This window comes from Lutjanus erythropterus, chromosome 3 (assembly GCF_056507025.1).
Source record: "Lutjanus erythropterus isolate fLutEry1 chromosome 3, fLutEry1.hap2, whole genome shotgun sequence".
NCBI lineage: Eukaryota > Metazoa > Chordata > Actinopteri > Lutjaniformes > Lutjanidae > Lutjanus > Lutjanus erythropterus.
Window position 1 is genome coordinate 3,698,066 of NC_139319.1, and position 25,786 is coordinate 3,723,851.

The 25,786-nt window shown below is 44.2% G+C and overlaps 1 protein-coding gene across 2 annotated transcripts; it reads right to left on the reverse strand.

Annotated features, from left to right (window-relative positions):
- Positions 1–1,394: 1,394 nt before the first annotated feature.
- On the reverse strand, positions 1,395–21,550 carry dla (deltaA). Of its 2 annotated transcripts, XM_084714719.1 has the most exons (12): positions 21,394–21,550; positions 7,801–8,068; positions 7,320–7,619; positions 6,983–7,043; positions 6,620–6,877; positions 5,571–5,631; positions 5,325–5,455; positions 4,075–4,244; positions 3,638–3,854; positions 2,743–3,523; positions 2,539–2,647; positions 1,395–2,421 (listed from the first exon to the last, which is right to left on the reverse strand). In XM_084714719.1, exons 2-12 carry the CDS (start codon positions 7,867–7,869, stop codon positions 2,416–2,418), a joined length of 2,163 nt encoding a protein of 720 aa, XP_084570845.1. In that variant the 5' UTR covers positions 7,870–8,068; positions 21,394–21,550; the 3' UTR covers positions 1,395–2,415. The 2 variants fall into 2 exon arrangements, with proteins under 2 accessions (XP_084570845.1, XP_084570844.1); XM_084714718.1 differs by lacking the exon at positions 21,394–21,550 and having other exon boundaries at positions 7,801–8,455.
- Positions 21,551–25,786: the final 4,236 nt, after the last annotated feature.

The following is a 25,786-nucleotide window of genomic DNA, read 5'->3' on the forward strand; positions in this document are numbered from 1 at the left end:
AAAACAGGGTAGCAAAAGCTGAAAGCAATTAGTCAGTTGAGGATTAATCAATTAATCAATCAAGTGAAATCTAACCATCAACAGTCTTATGTGACAGTAAACTGAACTGGTGATTTGACAAAACAAGTTAATCGTGTCAACAGAAGTTATAACAGACATTTTTAATGTTTTCTGATTAATGATTAGTTGAGAAAATAATCGGTAAATAAATCTGTGAAAAACGATGTTGATGTTTTGGTAATTGTATCAAAAACATTGATCGAAACCTCTCTGGTTGTCAGGTAAAATGAGCTTTTCTGGTGTTTTGATCCTCAAAAGCTGCTAGATTCTTTGAAACGTGAAAAGTATCTTTCCTTTATTCGTCTGTTAATCGGATGCTTTTTGTGTTCCTGCAGAACGTTCTGTAGTTTCTTTTGTCTGCATTCATCTCTCGACACAAAAGTTCTCTGAGGTGTTCTCTTATCTCTTCCATTTCTCAAAATCCCAACATATTTATCAGGAAGACAATGTAAAAGCTGTCTTTTCTTCGAGGCCCAGAGATATTCTTTTTTTTTTTTTTTCCCTGCAGCTCGGGGGCCTTTGAAGGTCTGGCTGGTCGTGGCTGAACTCTGGCCAGAAGGCATCTGTTACTCAACAACATCTGTTCCTGTTACTCTCTTTCTCCCAGCATGCCGAGGGACACGCAGGCTCTCCCAAGGGTGGCCTTTTGTGTGCCCCATTGTCAATTCCATCATTGTCTGCTGAAGTCTGTTCCCATAATGCCGCGGGGTTATAAACCCCCTCCAGAGGCCAACTCTACCGGGCTGATGATTTACAGTTATTTGTGTCTAAATACAATCAGCGTCTTTGTGGAGCAATTAAGAAAGAAAACTGAGGGGAATTTAAAGAGGTAAGTGTGAATAAAACTAAATGTAGAGAAATTTAAAGTTTGTTTCCTTCCTGTATGATGGCTGCGTTCAGATGTGACAAAACTTTACTGCAGCGAGAAGGAAAAGCTTCATAAATTAGTGAGAAAAAAGCCAGTAAAGTTATTTTGGTGGAAGCAGGAAGGGTGGAAAAACCAAAAAAACCCAAAGTGTTGGATGTCCAGTAGGCGTTTCTCTACATTGATCTGAATTTTAGAGCCATGAATTACCTGACTCGTTCTTTAGGGGGAGAAATAGGAGTGGTAAATCTAGCGTAGGGACATTGTTTTTTATGAATAGGCCCCCTCTCCCGTCTCCAGGGAGACACTTTCAACTTCTGGCAGTAGCCAACAGTGTCGGCATAGAAAAGCCCACTATGGGGTCGCCAGGGGAAGACAACAGATGTTACTGATTAACTTTGCTCACAGACCCCTAAAGAAGTGTTTTTCAGAGCGCTTGCAGATGGACAAAACAAAAGTTGGGACGCAATTAAAATTTCACGTTTAGCAATATTTATTTGGAAAAATAGTCTTGGCTAATTCCTTCATTCAAAAACGGTAAAGGAGACAGTAACATAACAATTTGTACAGTACAATCCCTCTTAAATAACATTTTCTTAAAAAAAAAAAGTCCCATTGACCTGAAGTGCCTTTGCAAATATCATCATTAAAAAAAGCCAACTTAAATAATCATAACAAACATCACAAATATACAATACAAAATAAAAATAACACAAAATCATTAAATTAACTTAAATTAAATCATAATTTTAAATCATAACTTTTTTCTTGTTTTTTCTTTCTTTATTTTACAAAAAGGACAATCTGTATCAAAAAGCAACATTTTTTTTTTAATTAAGACAAAGTTTTCATGTCCCAAAAAGAAACAAAGAAAAAAATGAACAATACTATGTCATAAATGGTTTGGAGGGCTTTAGGGAAGAAACGCACTTCAGTTAACACAGTGATCAAGTATACATACAGTCTTCACAGGTGTAGTGATGGGTGCACAGCCCATGTGAACAGCCTCGTGAAGAACAGGCCAGTATGGCCAAACATCCACCGTTTGATGCAGTTCCTGCGCTCAGCAACGGCGTGTGGGTTAGAGAAAAGGCCTGGGTGCAAATGTTGCAAAAAACTTAAGTCGTGGCATCGCACGTCATCGCCACGAGACAGTGTCCGTTTATATTTTATTTTCTTTTAACCCCCCCTCTCCCCGATAAACAAAGGCAGAACAGAAAGCTAAATGGCAGTTTACTTTCAAACGTAAACTTTTTCTTCTTTTTTCTTTTTTTTTTTTTTTACCCCGCCAGTTCTTAATCCCACAGGCCGCCGCTGCCTGCGCTTATTTCCAGTAGAGAACCAGCTCACTCTGAATATCAGTTAAACGTCTCAGTATCAGCAGCAGTCTCAAGGCGGGACACCTCCCCCTAGGGTTAGAGCAGCATCTGAAGGAGTATAAAAACTCTCCCATAGAGCAAATGAGCAACGGGCAGCCCATTGGTGGCTCGTTACACCTGCAGAGACACAAAAACATCAGAAAACATCAGTGTTTGTCCACCAAATGACCGCAAACGTGAACTCTGGTTATACTGAGAGGTAAAAACAAAGTAAAACACTTCTAAAAAACTCACCTCAGTTGCAATTATACATTCGTCCTTTTCCTCTGACATCACAAACACAGATTTGTACTTGGTGTCCGCACATGCAGACATTTCTGGGGCTTTCTTTTCTGATGCATCGCTTTAGGAAAGAAAGAAAATGCGTCATTAGCTTCGTTGTTTTGACAGCCTCAGTGCTGTATTTTGTTTGTCAGCTTTTCAGTAAGAAATATTTACCATTTTAAACGTTTGCTGCGTTTCTCCTCGAACTCAAATGAGTCCAGGGATTGGCACTTGTCCTCGCAGGCCGCCTCCAGCATGGCTTCTTTAGCCGCCTGCTCATAGTTGACCTCATGTACGAGGTTGTAGTCTGCAGGCGGATGGCGGCTCTTGTAGCTGCTCCTCCCTGGTGAAGACCCTTCATCGGGGTCACCGCTGCAGAAGTCCATCTTCTTGTTGATATTTTTGACGCCTGGCGTCGGCATCACACTGACCGCCAGGTCCCTGTCGCTCCGGTGACAGTTGTTGGTCAGATTGTTTATTGTCTCTCCCTCGCCGACGGTTTCTATTTGACCGCCGCGCTGGGCTTTTGATCTGAAAAATCCAACAAGTACAGCGCATCCTGCCAGCAGCAGCAGCACCAGTGCCACGCCGGACCACACAGCCATCCAGGGCACCTCTGACCCACGGATGGCAGCGTGCTCTGGAAGCAAGAACTGGCAGTTTCTGCCGCCGTAGCCAGGAACACAAGCGCAGACGTAACGGTTGTTTCTCTCGTGGCAGGTGGCACCGTTGTGGCAGGGGTTGTGTTCACAGCGGCTGATGGGTGAGCTGCAGTTGCGGCCCGTGTATCCCGGCGGGCAGGTACAGGTATAGCCGTCTGGACCTTCCTGGCACGTCCCACCGTTTTGGCAAGGGTACGCCGAGCACTCGTCCCCAGTGTGGTCGCAGTTCATACCGGTGAAACCATCCGGACACTGACACAGGTACGAGTTGACCAGATCCACACAACGTGCACCTGAGAACAGAGATAAAGAGTGGTGTAAATGTTTGGTCGGGAAGTTGGAAAGACAAACTTAAATCTGATGTTTGGCACTCAGGGCACGCTGAAGCCCATCCACTCATCTCTCACCGTTGGAGCAGGGGCTAGAGGTGCAGTGGTCAATCTTCTTCTCGCAGTTGAACCCTGCGTATCCTGTGGGGCACTGGCAGAAGTAGCCTCCGTCGGGGTTGTCGGCACAGCGGCCACCGTTGGAGCAGGGCCCATCAGCGCACGTCATGGCACTCAGCTCGCAGTTGTTGCCATAGAAACCGTGAGGGCAAGTGCAGGTATATGTGTTTTCCAGATCCTGTGGGGGAAAAAATAGAACAGGCTTGACATCAAGATCTGTCTTGGAGCTGCAGCTGCTACAAGCTGCACCCGTTTGAATCTCAATATGCTGCATCTGTTTGTTTTATCGTGTTAACATTTGTGGAAGCTTTTCAGGCTTAACAGGAGAGATGTAAGACAAGGGATAAAGGCTCGTGACAAATGTGCCAGATAATCTAAGAAGCCCAAACAACACTTACAGTGCAGCTTCCTCCGTTGCGACAGGGGTTTCCAGCGCATTCGTTGACCTGGATCTCACAGCTGGCCCCAGTGAAGCCGGGCTTGCAGGAACAGGTGTAGCTGCCCTGACCAGTGTTGCTACAAGTGGCTCCATTCATGCAGGGCTTGTGGTGTGTGCAGTAGTTGAGATCTGGAAAGACACAGCAGCACATGTGGATTAGCCACAGCACAACACATGGCAGGACAACAGCAGCAGGCGACAGAATGTCTTTTTGTCCTCTGGCACACTCGACTCTTTCTCCTCTTCCAGTGGTTTTTTGTTTCCTGTTCCTTCTGGCCTCCTTTCGAGACAACTGCTGCTCTGTTGTTGTTTCTTTTCCACAGTGTTGACGCCTTTTATTATGTTGCTATCTCGATGCTGTGTTTTGTTCCTCTCCCATCTGAAACTTTACCAGAGTTTTCAAGACTACTTTGTCCACTTTCTATCCTCTATCCCAATCTTCCCAGTGAGCATTGCTTTGGTCATTTACAACTAAAGTTAACCTCGAAACACTAAATTAGTGATCTGCTGGTTCAAAGACATCAAGGCATCTTAAAGACATCTTCGTGGCAAAAAATGTACACTTTAACCACATTTCATTTAATATTCTTGCAAATGTAGTAGAGCTACAACATTTAGTCGATTAGTTGATTAGCTGCCAACTATAAAAGGTAATTTTTGAAACAAAAATGTCAAACATTTGCTGGTTCCAGCTACTTAAATGTAAGGATTCACTGCTTTTCTTTGTCATTTAAGATGGTAAATGATGAATCTTTGGATTTTGGACTGTTGGTTGGACAAAAGAAAGACATTCCCTGGGTTCTGTGAAATTTAATGAGCATTTTAATTTTGTTTTTTTTACATTTTATAGAGACTAAAAAATTATCGATTAATGTGGAAAACAATCAGTACATTAATCCATAATGGTTAGTTGCAGCTCTAAAATGTAGTTATGGTCAGAATTAAAAGTTTTATGTAAACTAAAAATTCACTTTTTAGTCCAATTTAGCCTGCTTTCAACCAGTAAAACACCCTACCAGTGCTTTCTGGTTCCTTTCCTTTCTGTTTGACTCCCTGATGACTGCTTGATGCTGAAACACGTTGTTTTTTTTTGTTTTAAGGTCCAACATGACTGTGCCATGACAATAAAGGCATTTTTTTCCCTCTCCTTTCTGTCTTTCCTCATCAATTGTCACCCCACCAACTCTTATCACCACACTCTGTCCTCACCTTGGTTGCAGAAGAGTCCCCCCCAGCCCTCCTGACAGTTGCACTGCCAGGGCTGCTGGCAGGTCCCGTGGAGGCAGCCCGGGTAACGAATGCACTCGTCGCAGTAGCGGCCTTTGAATCCCACTCTGCACCTGTTGTTGTCCAATTAGGAGGGAACACCGGTCAGTCCACTCACATTACCTCATGTGTCCCACTAATTAATAATTAATGCCCCAGTGAACCAGCAGAGAGAAAAAAAAAACTTACTTGCACTCTCCAGGTTTCTCACAGAAGCCATGTTCTTCATCGCAGCCTGGCAGGCAGATCGCTGTACAGGGGAAAGAAAGGAAAAACACACATTTTAGACACATTTGAGGCTCAAACATAGCTTCTTTGTTCAGTTTTGCTCCTGAAAATATAAAACTGATCACCTAAACCCTGACAAAGTCGTTAAAATAAAAGAAAAAGGAGGGGCTCCTAAACCCTTTTACCTTAAACTCAATCTCCTTATCACCGTGGAAGAATTTTCTGCTTAACATAGTGCTGAGACAAAGGAGGGAGTGTGTGAATGTGTGTGTGCCACAGAGAGTGTACACACACACACACACACACACACACACACACACACACACACAGACCCCCTCAACCCACCCCACCACCCTCTTTTTTCTTCTTCGCTGCGGGTCAAAACTCTTTTATTCATTCTGAGCGCACACACACACACACACACACACACTCCCCTTAATGTCTCGGATTGGGGCAGATAAGAGTGGACAGCTGGCGAGTGTGTTGCCAGTGCGCGACAGCTGCTCCATTGTCTCCTCTCTGCCGGCAGCTGCCCACTTCAAACAATACCTCCCCCGCCTCGGCCAATCAGCGCCCGGCCCACTCCGAGAGTAACGAATCGGAAGGTAGCATGTAAATTTATGGCACGCGTGAGATTATTCCCAAAAACTTTCCTTAGAATAAATCAAGTGGTCGTGTGTGTGTGTGCGTGTGAGGGGAAAGGAGGGGGTGCGTGTGGTGTTTACGCACAAGTTGCCTTCTAACGGCACTCAGGGGATCTGATTACAGACCCAACACAGAAATGAACTTTTATACTTTACTTTTTCAACTTTTACAACAAATAAACCTCTTAAATTATCTGTTTGTATTAATTTTAAAACAATTTTAAGGTGTTTTATCTCAGATTATATCCTCTTTTTACATTTATTGTGTCTTGAAATATATTTTAAGATTATTCCTTAAAGATTTCAGCAGCTCACTCACACATCTGCACACGCGTCTGATATAATAACACAAGTTTTGTCACTCACGTTCAGTGCAGTATTGTCCCTTCCACCCAGCGTCGCACACAATCTCCCCGCGCTCTCCACAGGTGAAGTGGCCGAAGGCGTCGTCTCTCGGCCGGCAGAACACCGAGCAGCCGTCCCCGTAGTAGTGCTCGTCGCACACGAAGCGGTACGAGTACTTGAGCTCCGTCCTGCCGCTGGTGTGCAGGTCCTGGGACCAGTCCTCTCCCACCGTTAGATGCCTCTGTGTGATCAGAGTGCTGATGACGCGGTCTGGGTTCTCTGGAGCGCACACGTGGAGGCGGAAGATGAGGGGTTAATAATGAAAGATGGGGAAGGTGTGTGAATGCGGTGAAGATTGAAAAGCGATGGGTGTTTATTTCCTACCTGTGGAGAGGTCGTCTTTGGAGTCGGTGTGTAATGCCTCAATGATCAGCGAGAAGGTCCCCTGGGAACACAAATGGCTTCATGAGACAGGTGGCCAGCGGAGATGTGAGACGATAACATCAAGCAAAGGCCCGAGGCGATTGTGCCATAATGCAAACAGCCTAACCTGATCTGGTGAAACTGAATACCTATAAACTTTCGATGCTCTCAGCCCTTAAATTTGTGGCCAGAAATCGCGCAACGGCGCGTTTTTACGCACGGATTTACTCCAAAAAAGGCGCGATTCCGCTGCGTTCACTTCTACTGTAATGAGACAGGCATGAATGGCTGCACTTACCGGCCACGTGAAGCCGAAGTTTATCCTGACGGGGTTGGTGAATGAGCTCTCCGGAATGACATCGGGGACCTGGAAGGAGTTGGAGCCGAGCACGGGCGTCACCGCGCCGCCGTAGGTGCACGGAGGCTCCGGGGAGGCGTTGGGCTGGTAGTGCTTGAGACAGATCCTGAAGAAGGTTTGACATTCGCACTGCTGCTGGAAGGAGGCCAGGCCTCCTTTACAGCAGTTTCTGTTGCCCTGTACACCCTTCTTGTTGAGGAACTCCTGCAACTTCAGCTCAAAAACTCCTGAACAAAACCCCTGCGGAGGAAAGCAACTTCTCATTAACTACACACTAACACACACACACACACACTGTCACACACACACAGTAGCGCTCGTGTGTGCGTTGTGGTGGGAGGGGAGGGATGGAGGAGGAGGAGGAGGAGGGGGGGTGATGTTTGGTTCATTGTTTGGAAGAAATAGAGATTCAGGAGCTTACCTGGCACAGCAACATGGACATGACGGCGAGAGTCAGCAGGATGACGCGCCCCATATTAAATAAATACATAATAAATAATAAATAAATAAAGTAAAAAGTCTCGGGGCTCGGCTTGTCCTCAGGGTGCCTCCTCCTGTTCAATCCCTCTGAGGAAGATGCATTGAGCACGTTTCTGTCGCCTCACGGGGTTTTCTCATCAACTGCTGCCGCTGTCAGCCGCGCCGCTTTCACTCATGTCCCGAGGAGCAAAAAAGGATAAATCCCAAACCTTAAAAAAAAAAAAATAAAAAAAAAATAAACAAGATGTGTGAAAACAGAGAAGTCCTCCAGTTCCGTTATAATCCAATGCGTAAAGGGAGATTAAAAAAAAGAAGAAGATGGAGATCCTTGTTTTTTTGTTGTGAAGAAAGTGACAAATTTTTAAGGAAGTATCTTTTTGTGTGTGTGAAGGTCTTGGTCTAACCCAAGGACAGATTTGTCACTGGTCCAACATGCTTCCTTCTTCCTCCTAATGTCTTTTCCTCACTGTGAACTGTGCGTCTGTCTCCAGCCAAGGCCGCCTGCAGCCTGTTATATACGGCCTGACACATGCTATGGTAATAACATGCAAATTGAGCCCCCCTCCTCCTCCCCCCCCTCCTCCTCCTCCTCCTCCTCCTCGACTTCACCTCCCAATCTGGCCCGGCTCTCCACAATGGGATCCCATGCAAGTACCCCAACAGCCTCCTCCAGCCTCCCCTTCAACCCCAGCAGCAGCAGCAGCCGCAGCAGCGCACACAGCGTTAATATCTGAGCCCAAAATGGAGACGTGTGAAAGTATTTCGAGCAAATAAGTCGTGAAAATAAAGCTGTGAGACTCTCAAAGGCGGATGGAAAGAGTTCAGACAACCTGTTGAAGGAAAGGGCTCAATTAAAGGTGTATTCTACCTTTTTAAAGTTAAAATCCACGAGAGCATCCTTGGAGGGGCTAACCCTTAGATATACGCGATTGGGAGGGAATCACGTTCCCTTTTTGTTCACTCTTATGGTTGTTTGGAGATTAAATTTTAATTCGAATCAGAAAGATCTCGTGTCTGTGGATTCAAGAAGTTGCACTCAACCAAAAATGAGAGTTTTGAGCAAGCTGAACATGCCAGACTGGCTCCTGACAGGATGTTGATGACATGTGGTTGAATTGATTCGTCCAGCTGTTGCCTCACTGGACAAACTTCTTTGTTTTGTTTTGTTTTTTTTGCGCGTCTTAAGATGTTTTAGATAGTGTGCCAAAAACGCAAAAAGAAAAAAAAGTGTGAAGTTGATTCAAAAAAGTTCTCAAAAATAAAAGAAGAGAGAAAAAATGTTTCTTGGTCAAACCCTGACTCAGTTAATTGTTTACACCCCTCCTCCTCCTCCTCCTCCTCCTTCCTCTCTTCCTCCCTCTTTTTTTCCTTCACTGCACACACACCCTCTAAATTTTGGTATTTCTGGTTGTGGGAAGAATTTGATGCTTTGAATCGACTCAAAAGACTAAAAGAAAACATTCCTTGGCAGAGCTGTGTGGTGGTGAGGTAAACGACTTGAGGGGCTGGACTCCTCCTGCTTTCCCATTTTGCTGCTCTGCTCCCTTCTTCTTCTCATTCTCCGAGCTAAGATTTAAAAAAAAGAAAGAAAGAAAAAACGCGTGTGTGCGGGTATATGGATGTGTGTGTGCGTGCAAGCGGGCGCGCGCGCACCAGAGTCGCTCGCGTGGCCAACATGAGGGGGAACTTTTGTTATTTTGTGTGTGTGTGTGTGTGTGTGTGTGTGTGTGTGGTGAAGGAATAAGTTTGCCCCCCCTCCTCCCTCAGCTGTATGGTAATTCGGTCAGCACCTGCTCTCCCCTCAATAACAGCGTGCGCGCGCCTCCCTTAGCTGAGCGCGCCCCCACACGTCCCATACACACACACACACACACACACTCACGCAATGCTCTCTCCTCTACCTCCATCCACAAACACACTTTTCAAACACAACACACATCTGTTTTTCCTCCTTCCCCTCGTCTTTAAATATTGACCAAATCCTGTGTTAGCACGCAAAAATACATTATTTAAGTTATGTTTGTGTGAAGGTGATGTGTGCACGTGCACGCGCGTATGCGCATGAATAAGGAGCAGGAGGTGGTGGGGGTTGCCTCTTAATTAGGTCGTTCATTAGAAGTGTGATTTTCTGCTGTATAATGGGGGCCAATTCACCATATTCACACAGAGGCCATTTTCCTCTGATGTCACACTGGGTGGGAAGCTCAAATGTTGTACTGCTGTGGTCTTATGAAGCAAATCTGACACAACATCATCATTTCAAAAAAGATAGTGGACAGTCAAAATCTGGAGGAACATCAAGACATTTTTCAGGCTAAAACCACATATTTGATGGCCCATGAGCTACTGTATGGCGACATTACCCGACCCATAGCTAACATTTGTTCGTGTTAAATGATAGGAACGGGTATGAATTAATTCTGAAATATCAACGGAAGAATTAATTTACACATTTTCTATCATATTGTGTAACACTACCAAATAATGTTAGCTAGGAAGTGGTTAATGCTAACAAGTTGTATATTGCCATAATTTCACTGCTTATCAAGTGATGTCATGATATTCTCCCTCCAAAATGTAACATTAGCCACTGAAGCTACAACATCTGTGGGTTTTCATGACAGGAACGGCAGTCTTGAGACAAATAATCCTTTGAAAATGTTTCAACTGTGCTATGATTTACGCATATGATGTTTCTAACACTTTGTCATAAAACTTTTGAGGTGTAAAACTGATCACAATGGTCCCCATCCAAAAGCTAACATTAGCAACTTAAGCTACAATATCTGTGTGCTTTCGTTCTTACTCGTTATTTCACTTCCAGGCTGGTAAAAAGAGCCAGATGTAGCTGGATAAAACAGTTCAGGTAAGTTAACGTTACAAGGGACAGCAATGTCCCTTGTAACGTGATGTTGATGATGTATATAGTGCGAAATGAGAGATGTAGATGATCGGTTTTCAAGCAAGAGTAAACTTTGACAAACTTACTACAAATTGCAACATTCTTGTTAATTTTCTTTTAAATGAGCAAACATCAGTTTGCAGTTAGTCTTTTGCCATTGACTATACTGTTAATATTTTTTCTTAAGTAAGGTCCAACTAGGCAAACCTGAAGGGAATTTGCCGTCCTATTTACATGGTGGCCATTTTCCTCTGATGTCACACTCAGGGTGGGAAGCTCAAATGCTTTAGTGTCGTACCGCTGTGTTCCAGGTTACAAGTCGTATAAAAGCACAAAACCTAACAAATAATTATCATGTCACTGCCTCACAATTAATCAGCAACTGAAAACACATTGTGAAGTGAAAATCAGAGAGGACACTGGGCCATTGTTCATGCTAAAACAAAATATTTGCTAAACAATTAGCTACAGTTAGCATTCAACCACTTCCTAGCTAATAGGACTGCTTTTTGATAGTGTGATTCGATATGAAAGACAGAAATTAATTCTTCTGTTGATGTTTCAAAATTAATTTAGGCCTTTCCTATCTTATTGTGTAACAATAATGTTAGCTAGCAGGTGGTAGAATGCTAACATTAGCAGTTGTGGGCACTAATGGGTTATCACATACGTTGTTCAATCTTGAATATGGTCCAAATTTTCACTATTCATTGTCTTTGAAATGATAATAATTTGTCAGATCCATGTTGTGTCCTGGAACACAGCAGTGTGAGGTCAGAGAAAAAATGGCCGCTGTGTGAAACCGGAGAGTTGCCGGTGACGTGCATATCTGAACACACAGTGATGCAATTCACCAATGTCCGTTACCTGCTGCTGCTGGGATCCGTCCCCCACACCGCGCGGCTGTCTGGCAGAGGAGGCAGCTCCTCCTCCTCATCCTCCTCCTCCCCCACCACAAACAGTGGCATGCTTTCCCTTTCTCATCCAAATTACCTTCACTTCTGATGTCACATAACATGGTTGATGTGCCTGTAGTTACTTATTAGCTCTAATCAATGGCAGCAACAACCAAACAAAGTCTTCCTCCATTAATAAACCTGTCCATCTCTCCTTTCACACCGGGCCATTTTTCAAACCAAACTCCGGCTGAACCGTGACCATCACAATTAACTTCCAATAGAGACAAGAGAGGAGAATCAATTATATTTTCACTCTACAGACTAAAAAAAGAGACTTTCGTATTTAAAGGAGGCAGTTTTATGTTTTACAACATCCATTAAGTCTATATAGAACAAATCTCAGCTTGGTGCCACTCTAACTGGGCTTTTAATACCCAAAAGTAAAATCTTGAAAAGCTGCACACATACCCTCCAGTGTAACCTCGTATAGTTTGAATTAATCATATTACTTGAATTGCTGGGATAAAATATGATGGAGTCTGTAAACAAAGAAAACATGATGAGGAAACTAAAACTAACTTCAGATTAAAGTCTTCCCTGGGAGTTAAATGCACAACATGTAAATTCTGTCACTAGGGGACGCTCTCACTTTAAAAGGATAACAAAATACATAGTTTGATGACATTACAGAAATCATGTTCACAGACAATGAGTATAAAAGTTATACTCATGTTATGTTTAGTTACGTTCGCCAACTTCCTTCCTCAGTCTCTGACATATCTGACATATTCTGTGTTTTCCCGAAACTTATGGCAACTAGCTAGTAAGGATGCGCGTGAATCCGAATATACTATTCGGAAAAATACAAATTATGCGTCTGAAACCGATATTTCATCCACCCAAAGTTGCTTGTTATTATTTGGGAAAAAGTAATTCCCCATATATAGTAACATAGTACAGTTAAGAGTAGGCTACCTATTTTTAATTTTATTTAAACACACAAATACTTCATTGTAAAATTATCATATATAATAATATTAATATACATGTAGAATATTATAGTACTGTGAACTGCACACGTCAAGAAACATTTCCTTTAACTGTAAAATATTTTTATGTCTTTACTGTAAAGAGTTGCTATTTTTAAAGCAAAGCAGAAGCTTTTGATTGAGTTTTTTATCAGTCAAGGGTGGTGGAGTTCAGTTCATTAGTTAAGTTAAAAATAATAAAAAAAAATGAGTGCACTATGAGAATGTGGAAATATATTTAATAATTAAATATACACCAGTTATGCCAATATTAAATAAACTTGATGCTCAAGACACAAGAATTGTTTTGCCAGTGAATATTAGGCCTGTTGAATGTGATGACTGGTATAGACCACACTCACTTCTGGTCTTATGCCTGAATACAGATGCAGAGACAGATAATTTTGTTGGTTGAACAGATACAGATACAGATAATGACATCTCTGTGCACCTTTACTAGATAGCAACAGCTAGCAGGAAAAGCACCATTACCTTGAATAAATTACTGATATCTCCGTGTTTGAATCATTGACTTACAGAACTACAGTTTTTCCCAGTGGCCACTCCTGGTATTGCAGCAAAAAATTCCCCATCTGCCCAAAAAGTATTTTCCACCATATAAGCCTCCATTATAAAAGAGCTGCCTGTAAGACTGTTGACAGTGCGTCTCGGTCTGCAAACAAGCTCAGTTATGACTCTTTCTATTATAAATTTTTGATCAATGCGGGTATTATATTTGAAAAGGTTTCCTCAAGCCAATTTAAAGGTCTCTGATGTCATCACAATGTAAAATCAATGGGCCAAACTCGTGGACAGGGGAAGGGGAGAACACCATCATGCATTGAGTGGGCTGTATACCCAGGAAGCAACTTGGACTGAACTGGATGGGCGCCATCTTTGCGCTCACTATATTTCATGATAATATATCCATGGTTTGGTTTGAAACATATGGGGTCACGTAGTACAAAACTCAACAAAATATGTAACATACGTCTAATGTTTTTAGACATTTTAGTGCGGAAATGTGACATAGGCTCTTACAGCTTTAACTTAAAACTGCTTCTGCACTTAGCAGCCCATTATAAAAAAAATAATAAAATAAAGTAATTAACCATGTAATATCGTGGTAGATATCATCACAGTTTGATAAGGTATTGAAACAGTTTTTAATTGTGATGTTGCAATATTGAGTGTATTGGTACATCCCTGATCAACACCCTTTGCAGACAGTTTTTGTGCACTTGACCACAGAAGAAAAAATTTGACAGAAAAACTGGTCAGTACTACAGAAATGAACTAGAGGCAGAGAGGCAGAACAGTTCAAAGTAATCTGACACGAACTGAACCTGTAAAACTCAGATAAAAGCTCTGCCCAGTGTGGACACAGGCGTCCTTACAGTATATTTTCTGTCCCTTTTTTTTCTCGTGGCTAAGATGGTCCTGGCTGAGCTCTGACTGTTTAACTAAAGTGCTACTGTAGGGGGCTGCTGTAGTTTAACTCCTGCCCACCAGTAGCTGCGCCAAACAAAAAAGGGTGACTCGGGGTCTGACTATTCATCCATTCTCTGCGCTTTAATTTCCATTGATTGTGAATGCAGGAGGGAGGGAGGAAGGGGGTCTTCAGTGAAGGACCACGACACGCCTTCAGACGCGGACAGACCCTTACAAGCCATCTGCCACTAACCACCCCCCCTCCACATCCAGAAAACGACGTTTATTTCCCTGCTTCCCTCCCTCCCTCCTTCCCTCCTCCGGCCTGAAGCGCACGTCTCTATGCGCCTCTGTCCACCGGGCTCCGTCTACACTCAACTGGAAGCATGTTAAAGGACCTGTAACGGTATGGGCCCTCCGGGGCCATATGGCGAGGGGGAAGCCAGGAGGGTTTTTTTTTTCCTTTTTTGGTCCCCGAAGAGGAGACAACACATGGTCACTCGTGGGAACGTAAACACGGCGCGCATCACACGATATCGATCATATGAAGCGGTGATTGGGGAGGGGGGAGGGAGGTTGCTACTGAGTGATGATCAATTGATTTTTTCTTAACACTGATACCTCATCATTGCACAAAATATTGACGCATCTTCACCCGCAGTGAAAGCATCCATCCACCCCGGTTGGAGCGCAGTGAGTCGAGCCTGTGATGGTGCCATGCAGGGTTGTTGGTTCCATTCCCTGAATGAATGATGCAGGCAGGAGGAGCAAGGCACCAGACCAACAGTGCCAGGGTTGGATGGAGTTAAGAGGAGGAGGAGGAGGAGGAGGAGGAGGAGGAGGAGGAGGGAGGGGTGTCTTAGAGGCCACTCGTGCTGAATATAGGTTAGTACTGAAAGCCTCGAGGAAATGGCAGGTTTTGAATCAGCACTTTCTCAGGAGACGCTTTTACGCACGCCTCCCCTGAGTCCATAATGATGCTTACGCACAAAAAAGTGTGGCTAACATGACGAAAAAATAGTAATTAATGGTCACATGGAACATTTAACTGTTCCATTCTTATCAATAGTGAGTTTGTATGTGTTTTATTGGGCTTACTTCGATTTTATGCATAAATCTTGTCTTTCTATAGGCTGATTTTGCCGTGATTTGTCATATTGTCCTTAAAGTTCTGTATATTTTCGAGACTCTTGATTTAGGACCAGACCTTGACTGTCTCTTTCTGTCTGGTTCTCCTGTTTTACCTGCTCAAACGCAAGGATCAACAGGCTCCTTTGTGTCCAGATCAGATTACTGTGGCCAGCTGCTGGAAGAGGGGGCCACAGGCCAGATCCGCGGCTCCCCAGGGCTCTTCAGGGCTCCGCGAGGCTCCCCACGGCTTCCCACGGCTCCTCGAGGCTCCCGGTCCGGGCTGCTGTCTCATTTGCATACGTTGCTGTTACTGGAGACGTGCTGAGCTTAAGTTTATGGGAAGAGTGCCGCAGTAATTACGTGGGGGGCCCAGAGACGCGCCTGCAAGTGTGTGTGTGTGTGTGTGTGTGCCTTATAAGTGTGTGTGAGAAGGGAGGGGGTGGTGTGTGTGTGCGTGTGTGTGTGTGCAGAGACACTGGGGACCTAAGGGGAGGTATGGAGGGAGCTGAACGTGGCCAGTCGCGTGCCAATGTTTATGAAAGCACATCTGCCGCGCACCCCGGGGTGACGCACCACAACATATGCGAGTCCCTATGAATAAAATCGATAATTCAACAACTGATACTGAGCGCGACACGTTTACCCACAACAAATACTTAAGTTAGTGTCGAGGAGAGATCAACCTGCCATAATGAAGTCGAGATAAAGGGTTAAACAAACATTGAAAACAACTTAATAAATAAAGTGTTTTATTGTGTTTTTATATATTTTAAAATTTTTATGGTAAAAACACATGACTTAGAAGAATATTAAGATACAATAAATATACTGTAGCTGATTTTAAAAGGCAAGTCAAGTTATTGTGTATCAAATACCTTAAAGGAACAGTTCACCGCAAAATAAAAAAAAAACACATTTGTTTTCTCTCACCTGTAGTGCTATTTATAGTTCTGGTGTGAGTTACAGATGTTTGGAGATAATGTATGTAGAGATGTCTGTCTTCTCTCCAATATAATGGAGTATAATGTAATTAGATGAAATGGCACTCAGTTTGTGGTGTTCAAAGCCCGGGACCAGAAGGAAAAAAAAACAAACTTGTTGACCCTGGTTGACTGATCCTGTTGTCCCATTCTGGATCTCGGTAGTGGTGCCCCGATTTTGCTTTGCAGCCAGTGGACAAGGCGGCGCTACCCCAGACTTTTTCTATTATTATTATTATTATTATTATTATTATTATTATTATTATTATTTATTTTTTATTTTTTTTATTTTTTTTTCATTTAGTCTGTTATTTTCTTCCATTTCAACTCTACTATTCCTCTAATGATTAGTATTATCATTATATTATTTCTTATGATATAACGCACACCACAAGTAATGTCTCATACCTGTATTGTTCTGTCCCTTGTCTTGCAGTTTTTTTTAAAAAAAAGCCCAGGGCCAGCTCCAGGATTTTTTTTCTCTCCCAGCGGTGGGGAGGGGGAACTTGGCCAATATGTGGGGTGCTAAGTAGGTCTGGATGGTAGTGATAGCAATACGATTGTTTGCCATGAAATGTAAACTGCACGAAGCATGAAACAAATACGCCCCAACTGTTGTTAGGTTGCCTCGTTGACACGTGAGATACAGCATGGAGTTAAACTTGAGACAACAGCCTGCAAAATGAGTGCAGATAAAAATGGTATGGTAGGACAGTTTTTTGTTCTATCAGAGGTCGAGGGGCTCGGACATTTGCAGGGAGATCGGAGTTGAACATCTGCAGTTGCTGAGGAAGGACAGGGATGTCATGCTCGGCCTACTGCCACCGCGACTTGACCCCAAAATAGCTATAAAAGACGCAACAAAATGAAACAGACAGAGAGGGAGACTTCAGTTAGCTTTGCACAGAAACCGCTGGTACTAATGCCAGAGCCTGAAATTTCTCACGTTTACTTGAGTAAAGACGTTGAATCAGGACTTCTACTTTAACCAGAGTACTTAACCAGTCTTTTTTTTTTTTTTTTTTAAACAAAAGTATCTGTACTTGAGTAAAGAATGTTCTGGGAGGTTTACTTTTGGATGAGAGGTTACAGCTCAGCTGAGGAGGACACTATGAATGTTTACATCTCACACTGTCACAAGTGCAAGCCTCTCCCCTATGAGTAGATGCACAGTTCTTCCTGGGCAGCAAATACAGGTGATGGGTGTGGTTCGGTGGGAGGAAAGTAGTTATGAAACTGCTCACAACAAGATCTGTGGTGTATCTTGAGTAACCAGGTTAGTATTTCTTGAAAGAGACATTACTGTTGAGTTTTTTTTTTTTGTTTTTTTTTTGGCAGACATCTCTACGGCTGATATCTCCAAAACTCAAGAACTTACACCACAACAATTTAGATGAATAAATAATACTAGGAAGAGAGAAAAAACAGATACTTTTTTATTTTGGGTTAAATTACCCCTTTAGGTGTGTGTAAGTATCTTGTAAATCTTAGAGGAGCAAAATGGCCCGATACACTGTGTAGTTTGCCAGCTCCTATAAAAATAGGTAGAATCTGTGAGTCTTTCAATAGAAGTACTGAGGAGACCCAGTCAATTTGGTTTGGATGGCAACAGAAAAACATCTAAAAGGAAAGATGCTCCTGTCCACAGAAAGCAGGAGCTCCCTGTTGAGATGCGAATCATTCATTATGGCCTTCACAATCACCAGATTGCAAGATACCTGTGAGAGATTGTGGAGCGTCAGACATTTCTCTCCACCACCATCATCTAAACACCAAATGATTTATACTGGTGTTTGGTCCTTCCAGCAGAGCTCCAGAGACTCGGAAAATCTATGACTAGGAGCACTGAAGCTGTTCTGGAGGACGGCAGTGTTAGTCTGTTAGTCGCTCCACCCAAGCCCCCAGGAAGTGCCCCGTGCTTTGAAGTGGATTTGACATAGTGACCAAAACGTCACATGATGCACTGCAGCCCAAAAAGACTTTTTCCTAGAAGCTTACTTAATGAAAGAAGCAGCAATAAAATGATGGAGCGTCACATCCCATGCAAAATCAGTTGTTTCACTTTCAGGATTTGATCTGTTCAATCCAATAACATTTGGAAAGTCTACAAGAGCCACATGATTAAATCATTGTACCCAATTCAAGTTAGCAGAGGCTAAACAAGAAGCTAGCCACTCAGCTGGCAGAGGTCCATACTGCAGTTGCTCAATGGACTACACGATGTGGAAGCATAACGCAGAAGATCCGGTGCAAAAGTTGGCTTCATGCATGAGACTCATCTCAGCTGCTGCATCCGGTTCACTTTGGTCCAAACTGAAATATCTCTACAACATGGACTGGATTGCCATGAAATGAGAAATTATATCCTTTACAAGCTCTCACGGGCCACATAAAATGAGGTGTCACACCAGATTTGGCTCACTGATGTAATTTTTAACACATGCGCCACAGACTCTTCATCTTGTTTTCATTTCATTTGCCACATATCTGATGTGATTTACAGGAAATTGCTTCTAGTGGCTGCAGGCTGAACAATGATTCATCAACTAAGATAACAAACATGAAAATAAAAGTAGAGGAGAGCATGAGCACAAACTGTTTGTACAGCCATTTTATTGTGCCATAATACCATAAAATCATATAACAATCAAATCACTTATCTTCTCCTCTGCTCTGGACACTGCCATGACCAGCACCTGATGTTTTGTGGGCAGCGACCTGTATTAAAAACACTACATGGCCAAAAGTATGTGGACACACAGATATTATACTTGTGCTGCTTCAATTCTGAAAGTCCCACCAGCATCAGAAACGCCTCAGATACTTTGGAAAATGCTGGACTGGGAGGATTAGCTCCCAAAAAGGATGATGCTACACCATTTTTATCCTCAGCCAAGCTCTACAACAATGATAGGAATCATATAACGTCCATACAGAATTAGCAGTACACAGCTCTTAAAATACTCAAAGTTCAGGTATCAGAATTGGCAAAAATGGAACGAGAACATCTCTGTATTGTACACAAATGTGATAATCTCATTGGACATTCATCTACTTCTCTAAAAGCTTTCACTCATTTGGTTTCAGGCTTTCCAGCAGATGTTGGAACCTGGCTGCAGGGATTTACTCCCATTCAGCCGCAAGAGCATCGGTGACGCCCAACTCTGGTGTTTGGTGATAAGGCCCGGCTCGCAGTCAGCACGGTAAATCGTCTAATCAATTGTTTAAGCTGTAAAACCTCAGAAGAAAATGAAAAATGGCCATTGCAATTCCAAGAGCGCAAGGCGATGTCTTGTAGCTCACTGGTTTAGTTTGTCCAAAATCCACAGATTTTCAGTTTACTCTCAAACTAAACATACACAGTTTAGAATAACCCATATTTGAGAAGGTGGACACAGTGAAAGTTTGACATTTCTGCTGCGTAACTCACTAAAAAACATATTTATTATGAAAATAATTTGATTAAAAAAAGGCCCAGACCAAAATACTTTTGCCCATGTAAGGTATTTGATGTTGAAAAATCTAAACACTTGGATAATTTGTGCCTTTCTTGCGACCAGAAGAAGTCCAACTCTCCATTTGTCACCCATAGCTCTCCTCTGGTTTAATCACCAGTATGAGTGATGAGAGAGTAAACGGAGGAAGTCCACCTCCCCTCCCCTGCCCTCCCTCTCTCTAACTCTCCCTCTCTATCTCTGCAACCATGAGCATCTGCCCAGAAATGAACAGATGTAGGCACCTGCGTCGTGGGCCCACATATGCGCACATGTCCCCCTCCCCAAAACCCCCTTTCAACCTTCCATGGGACCCGGGGCCGACCACAATGGGGAGAGATCAGGGATGCAGTAACCAAATACTGCCTATCCCCCCAGGACACTCGCTCTGTTAGAGGCATTGTCACCAGTTATATCAAGTGGCTGCACCAAACAATCTGCTGTATGACTGCTCATTTCAGACATAACATAATTCAGAGGGACAGAGGAGGGAGGGGAAAGAGAGGGGGGGTGTACAGAGGTGGCTGCCTGGATAATTTCTATGGGGCTGATATGAAGTGGTGGGTGTTTTAAACAAGTGGGCTCAGGTTTTCTTGCAGTTGGGGTTCAATTGAATTGAATCCAGTCTTGGGATAAGTGGCTGTTGGGCTTGCTTGGAGGGCCCGGGGGTGGCAGGTGCTAGCTGGGGTAGGAGGATGAAAGAGAGGCTTGTCGGAGCAGGGTGGGTACAAGACCAGGTTACACATAAAAAGCCTTGTTTTTGTTCGAGAAAAGAGCTCCAACAGCCCAACGGTAGGGCAGCGGTGGATAATGGCGCCATAATAGCCCCCCGTCCCTATCTCTCAGCTGCCGCTGGACGACAGAGGATCCACACGCACCTGTTGTCGTCCCCCTATTGTGTCCGGCTAGTGTTAGCGTGCTACACCTCAGGAATGCTCCCCGTCCAGAGGCCTGGCTGCTCGTCCCAGGAGAGAGCTTAGCCACGGTGGGATGAGGGGAGGGTGTCAGGAGTGTGTGTGCGGAGGAGCTGGGGGGGGGCGGGGTGGGGGGGCACAGGAACCAGCAGGGAAGCTTTAGAGGACAAGACAAGGAGAAGGAGGGGAGGTGGAGGTGGGTAGGAAGGGAGGGAGGGAAGGCAGGGTGGGTGCGTTCCTCCAAAGCCAGTGTCCTCTCTCCTCCTCTCCAGGGGCCTGTCCAGAGAGCCCTGTCCTAAATCACTGGCCCCAGGGGGAAGGCTCTCCATTGTGAAGAGATGGCCCCTGCAAGCTGGGCCGCCAGCTGCCACTGCTGCAGCGTCATGCCCCCCTCCTCCCCACACACACACACACACACACACACACACACACACACACACACACACACACACACACACACCTCCTCCCAGTGTCCCCTCCACCTTCAGCACCATGACAATGCTCCCTGCGGCCAGGGCCACAGGCCAGAGGAGAGCATTAAAAAGGACTTGGAGGAGACTCTTGAGAAAGGCCACAGCGGAGCAACATGTTTTTTGGCTGAACATTAATGATGACAAACTCCGAGCAGGGTTACAGTGCACGACACGCTAACCTGGACCGATATGACTCCCAGCCCCCTTCAGAGCAGATGAAATACAGCACCGAATGACAGAAAGAGAGAGATCGTAATTTCAGTGCGATGGTGCAAAACTTACCGCAGTTTGTAGTCAAGGAGTTTCAATTGTAGATGCCAAACTCGAAGGTTCACTGCGGTCCTTTTTGTTCACTTCAAAGAAGAACAATCCCAGCTGTGAGTCTCCCAAGTCAAAGAAGATTGTAATAGTTTTTCTTTCATTTTGCTGCCTCACTTTCACCACTTAAGAACGTTTACGTCCAAATCCAGAGTTCAGCCTTTGGACACAAACCATAAATGTGCAAAGTTCATCTTTCATTATCTAGACACAGGTATTGGTCTTATCAAGTCAGACTGATTTTAGTTACCTGTTGAACATTCACCCCCATTAGCTCAGGTGTGCCATACATTGCAAATGATCACAATGACCATAAAGACTGTAATCCAATCTGATCACCCAATGAAATGGGTGACATATTAAAGGAAAAAACAACATAAATTGCCATAAAAAAGTGTTGGGCCTCCAGACGACCACCATTCTTCCTAAAGACGGTCCCTCATTTGCTGTTTTAATGATGGCTAAGGTTAGAAGTTAGGAAGCACTGTCAGTCCAAAATCCCTTTAAGGTGTTTTTTGGGTTTCTGGGCCTGTTTGGCATTTTTAGATTGTATTTTTCTTCCTTTCACAGAGCATGAAACTATTTTAACTGATTAATTGTAAAAGTTGGCTCTGTTGTTCCATGTTCAGGCTATGTTGCAGTTACCGTAATTACCAGTTTTGCACTGCTCCCGGACTGGATGTGATGCAAACGAACAAAAATCAGCTTATTTCAGTTTTTCCCCAGTGAAGATGAAGATGAAAATGTCCTAACCTGCTCACCTCGGTTCTATTTTGCAAAAACTTCCTGCACTTTCTCCACATCCAACCTATTTTCACTGGTAAAAATGAAATCTTTCTGAGGTCTTTGACGTTTCCTCTCATCAAAGCAGTCGACACAGATGATGATGAGAAACTAATTTACAAGACTGAGGAGTTGATATGATCTGGAAATGCCTCAGAGCACCGTTTTTATAGGGATATTCTCAAAAAGGATGAGGTTTGGAAGGAAACCGGGGAGCTGTTGGGAGTTACAAGTAAGTAACTGTCAACCAACTATATAGAAACATTAGTTACAGATAAGTAACTTAGACATCTAACTTAATTATGCAGCAAAGGGCTGCAGGCTGGAATCAAACCCATGGCCCTTGCAGAAGACACAGTGCAGTACAAAACAATACAGTGTCACTGTTCCTAGGGTTTCCGAAAGAGATGGGTCTGGGTCACGAAGAGGACGGTACCCTCTCTGAGACTCACCGACATGGACAGAGAAAGTGTATCTGTGCGTGAGATACCCTTGGACAGACAGGACAAAACGGTTCTAGATAGAACCCCCCGGGTGGGTTTTAGATAAAACTCTTGGAATATGAAAAGGTTCCGAGCAGAGCACCCCTTTAGGGGCTCTTGTTGGCACACTTAAGGTGGAAAGGTTCTGGACAGCCCCTCCCCTTGTGTAAGTTTCTAACAGGAACCAAAAAGTGTTTGTCTTTGGGGACAAGCTGAAGAACCTTTTATGGTTCTAGTTAATATTTCTAAGAGTGTATCAGACAAGTTAGAATGAAACAGGCTGTATGAGAACAACTGTAACATGAACACAGCATTAGACCTTCGACACAGTTAGTGAAAATCTCTCCCCGGTAAAGATGAAGACATCTCAGAAAGATGTCCCGTTCCAGGATAAAGAAGTCCGTCATTAAATTTGAGGTTTTATGACGAGGTTTTTGTCTCCATTGTCGTGTTTATCGGAAGCTAAAATCTCTCAGTTTGCACCTGATGAGCCGTGCTGCCTCGCCAGACGTAACTGTTGCAGATTCACTAAATAGACACATTCACACAGACTGTTTTGTGCTCTTTTTTTTTTTTTTTTTATTTCATCCCCCACTGCCACCGCCTTCACCGCCGCAGCTCTGTAGGAGGATTTTCCCATCCATTGCTGAGGGAGGCGTGCTCCATTGTGCAGCTTCTAATGATGATTGTAATGATGGCTTGTCCATCTTTGATAAGAAACAGCACGCCCCTCATTAAAGGGCCCGGGGCCCCGGTTCTCATGGCTGCCGGTCCTTCCCCGGAGTCGGACAGCAGGCGAGGGGAGGCGAGACGACACCCGTGGCACACGCCTGTTGACCGAGCCACAAAGCAAAAGCGTGTGACACTCGCCCCACCCCCGCCGGTCCCATTGTCCTCCCTGTGGGTCCCACAGACAAGACCAATCCTGTTACCCTCCCTCCCCCGTCTCACCCACCCCTCCTCACAAACCACAAAAACCACAACACACACACTTGTATTGCTGCTCCACACACACACACACACTCCCCTTCCTCCTTTCCCTCTCTACTTCACAATCAATTTTACCAATCAGCTGATCTCTCTCTTTCTCACACATCCACCAGGGGTTGCCCTCGTCCCCTTCTCCTCCTCCCACCCTCACCCCACCTCCTCCATCACCTCCCCCCTTGCCATCAGCTGCTATGTAAGGTGGAAATCCATCATTGTGTGTAAAGAAGGTACTCGTGCATGCTGCGCAGCCATTACCATACACACACACACACACACACACACACACACACACACACACACACACACACACACACACACACACACTTAGAGGGGTGTGTTTTCTGGGGGGATGATTGGTCCAGGAGGTTTGGATGGTGGTGGTGGTGATGGTGGTGGGGGCTCTAATTCACTGATTCACATGCAGACAGTATTTCTTGGAGGAGGGTGTGGCAGGTGGGTGGGGTCTGGGTTTTAGGGATGCTGGATGGTGGTGATGGTCGTGGGATGGAGGAGAGAGGAGGAGGAGGAGGAGAGGGAGGAAGGCACGGGGTGATGGGTAGGGAGGAGGAAGCGGAGGGTGAGGGTGGTTGTTGGTGGTGGAGGTGAGGGGCGGGGGGGTTGCTGCGGCTGCCGGGGTCAGGCCTGTATGTCCTGGGAAAGTTGGGTTCTCCATTTAAATCTGCACATGTTGCGGCCTTCTGGTGGCTGCGTGAATGCGCACGGTGACAGATGGCCCCGGCCCATAACTATAGAGTCCGAGCACCCCGGTCCCCCGAGGGAAGGAGAGAGGGTAGAGGAGGAGAGAGAGGGGAGAGAGGGGAGAGGAGAGGGTGCAGGGGAAGAAGAGGAGAACGTAGCGCTCAGCTGATCCCATCAAAAAGAGAGATGAGAGAAGGAGGAAAGGCAGGAGAAGAGGAGGAGGGTGTGTGTTTGTGTCTATGTGTGTGTGTGAGAGAGAGTTATAATGGGGGAGGGGTGGGTCCTTAATCCCAAACTCTAAATTGAGTTAATGTATTTGCCTGGTCTGCAAACTCCAATAGGAGGCCCAGGGTCCCCAAAGATTCTGATTAGGTGTCTAGTTTATCAGATGTTGGAGGAGGAGGAGGAGGAGGAGGGAGACTGTTTGTACATGAGTAGAATAGCAGCTTTGTATGTTACATGTGTGTGTGTGTGTGTGTGTGTGTGTGTGTGTGTGTGTGTGTGTGTGTGTTGACAGGGTTTATGGGTTTCTGGGTGTTGTGCCAGCTCTTGGAGCAGGGCTGCCCGATGTCACCATTCACAGCGCTGGAAGATCCCCGTTGTTTTTCTCTGACTCTTCATTAATCCTGTTAAGCAGCTATGTCAGCGCCTGGTTAAAGATTATTTTTAGCAGATTTACACCATCGAGGAGCCCGGAGACGGTTTTACTGTTTCACGTCCTTTCTTTATGAGGACCAACTTCAGTTTTAGATCTTGGGAGTGGGGACATTTCTCTTTTTGCAGCCTGCTGACAGGCGGTGGTTAGAATCAACGTGATCTCATGGGATGATGAAGGGAGACACACCATTTACATTTTGGGTACCAATTGGTTGCATTCAATGAGTTTTCATTGTGGTAATGTCACTTCATACTGTGAAATATTTCACACAGGTGAATTTTTAATTTTAACTTTAATGTACAGTATTCAGTACTTTAATCAGCTGTATTATCAGCCAGTGTCTAATATCAATATTTCACTCAGGTGAATTCTTAATTCCAGTGTATAATAATCGGGTGTATCATCATTATTCTTTGTGCAACATGAATTTTTCCTCAACTGCTGAGTCTCCTTATATTGTATATACAGTTCCTATTTTTATATTTCCCCTGTTTGTAGTGTTTTTATTTTTATATTCCTTTGTTTTAAATTATTGATATTCTTCATATTTCCTCTTACTTTTATTTTTTATATTTTTATTGATGCCTCTATATTTTTGCCATCCACTTTGCTGCTATAACACCATAAATTTCCCCACTGTGGGACAAATAAAGGAATATCTTATCTATCTTCTCTTAATGTTGTGAAACAATCGTAGTTTGGTTTGGTTTATGCAACAAAACTTCTTGGTTAAGTGTAAAAAAGT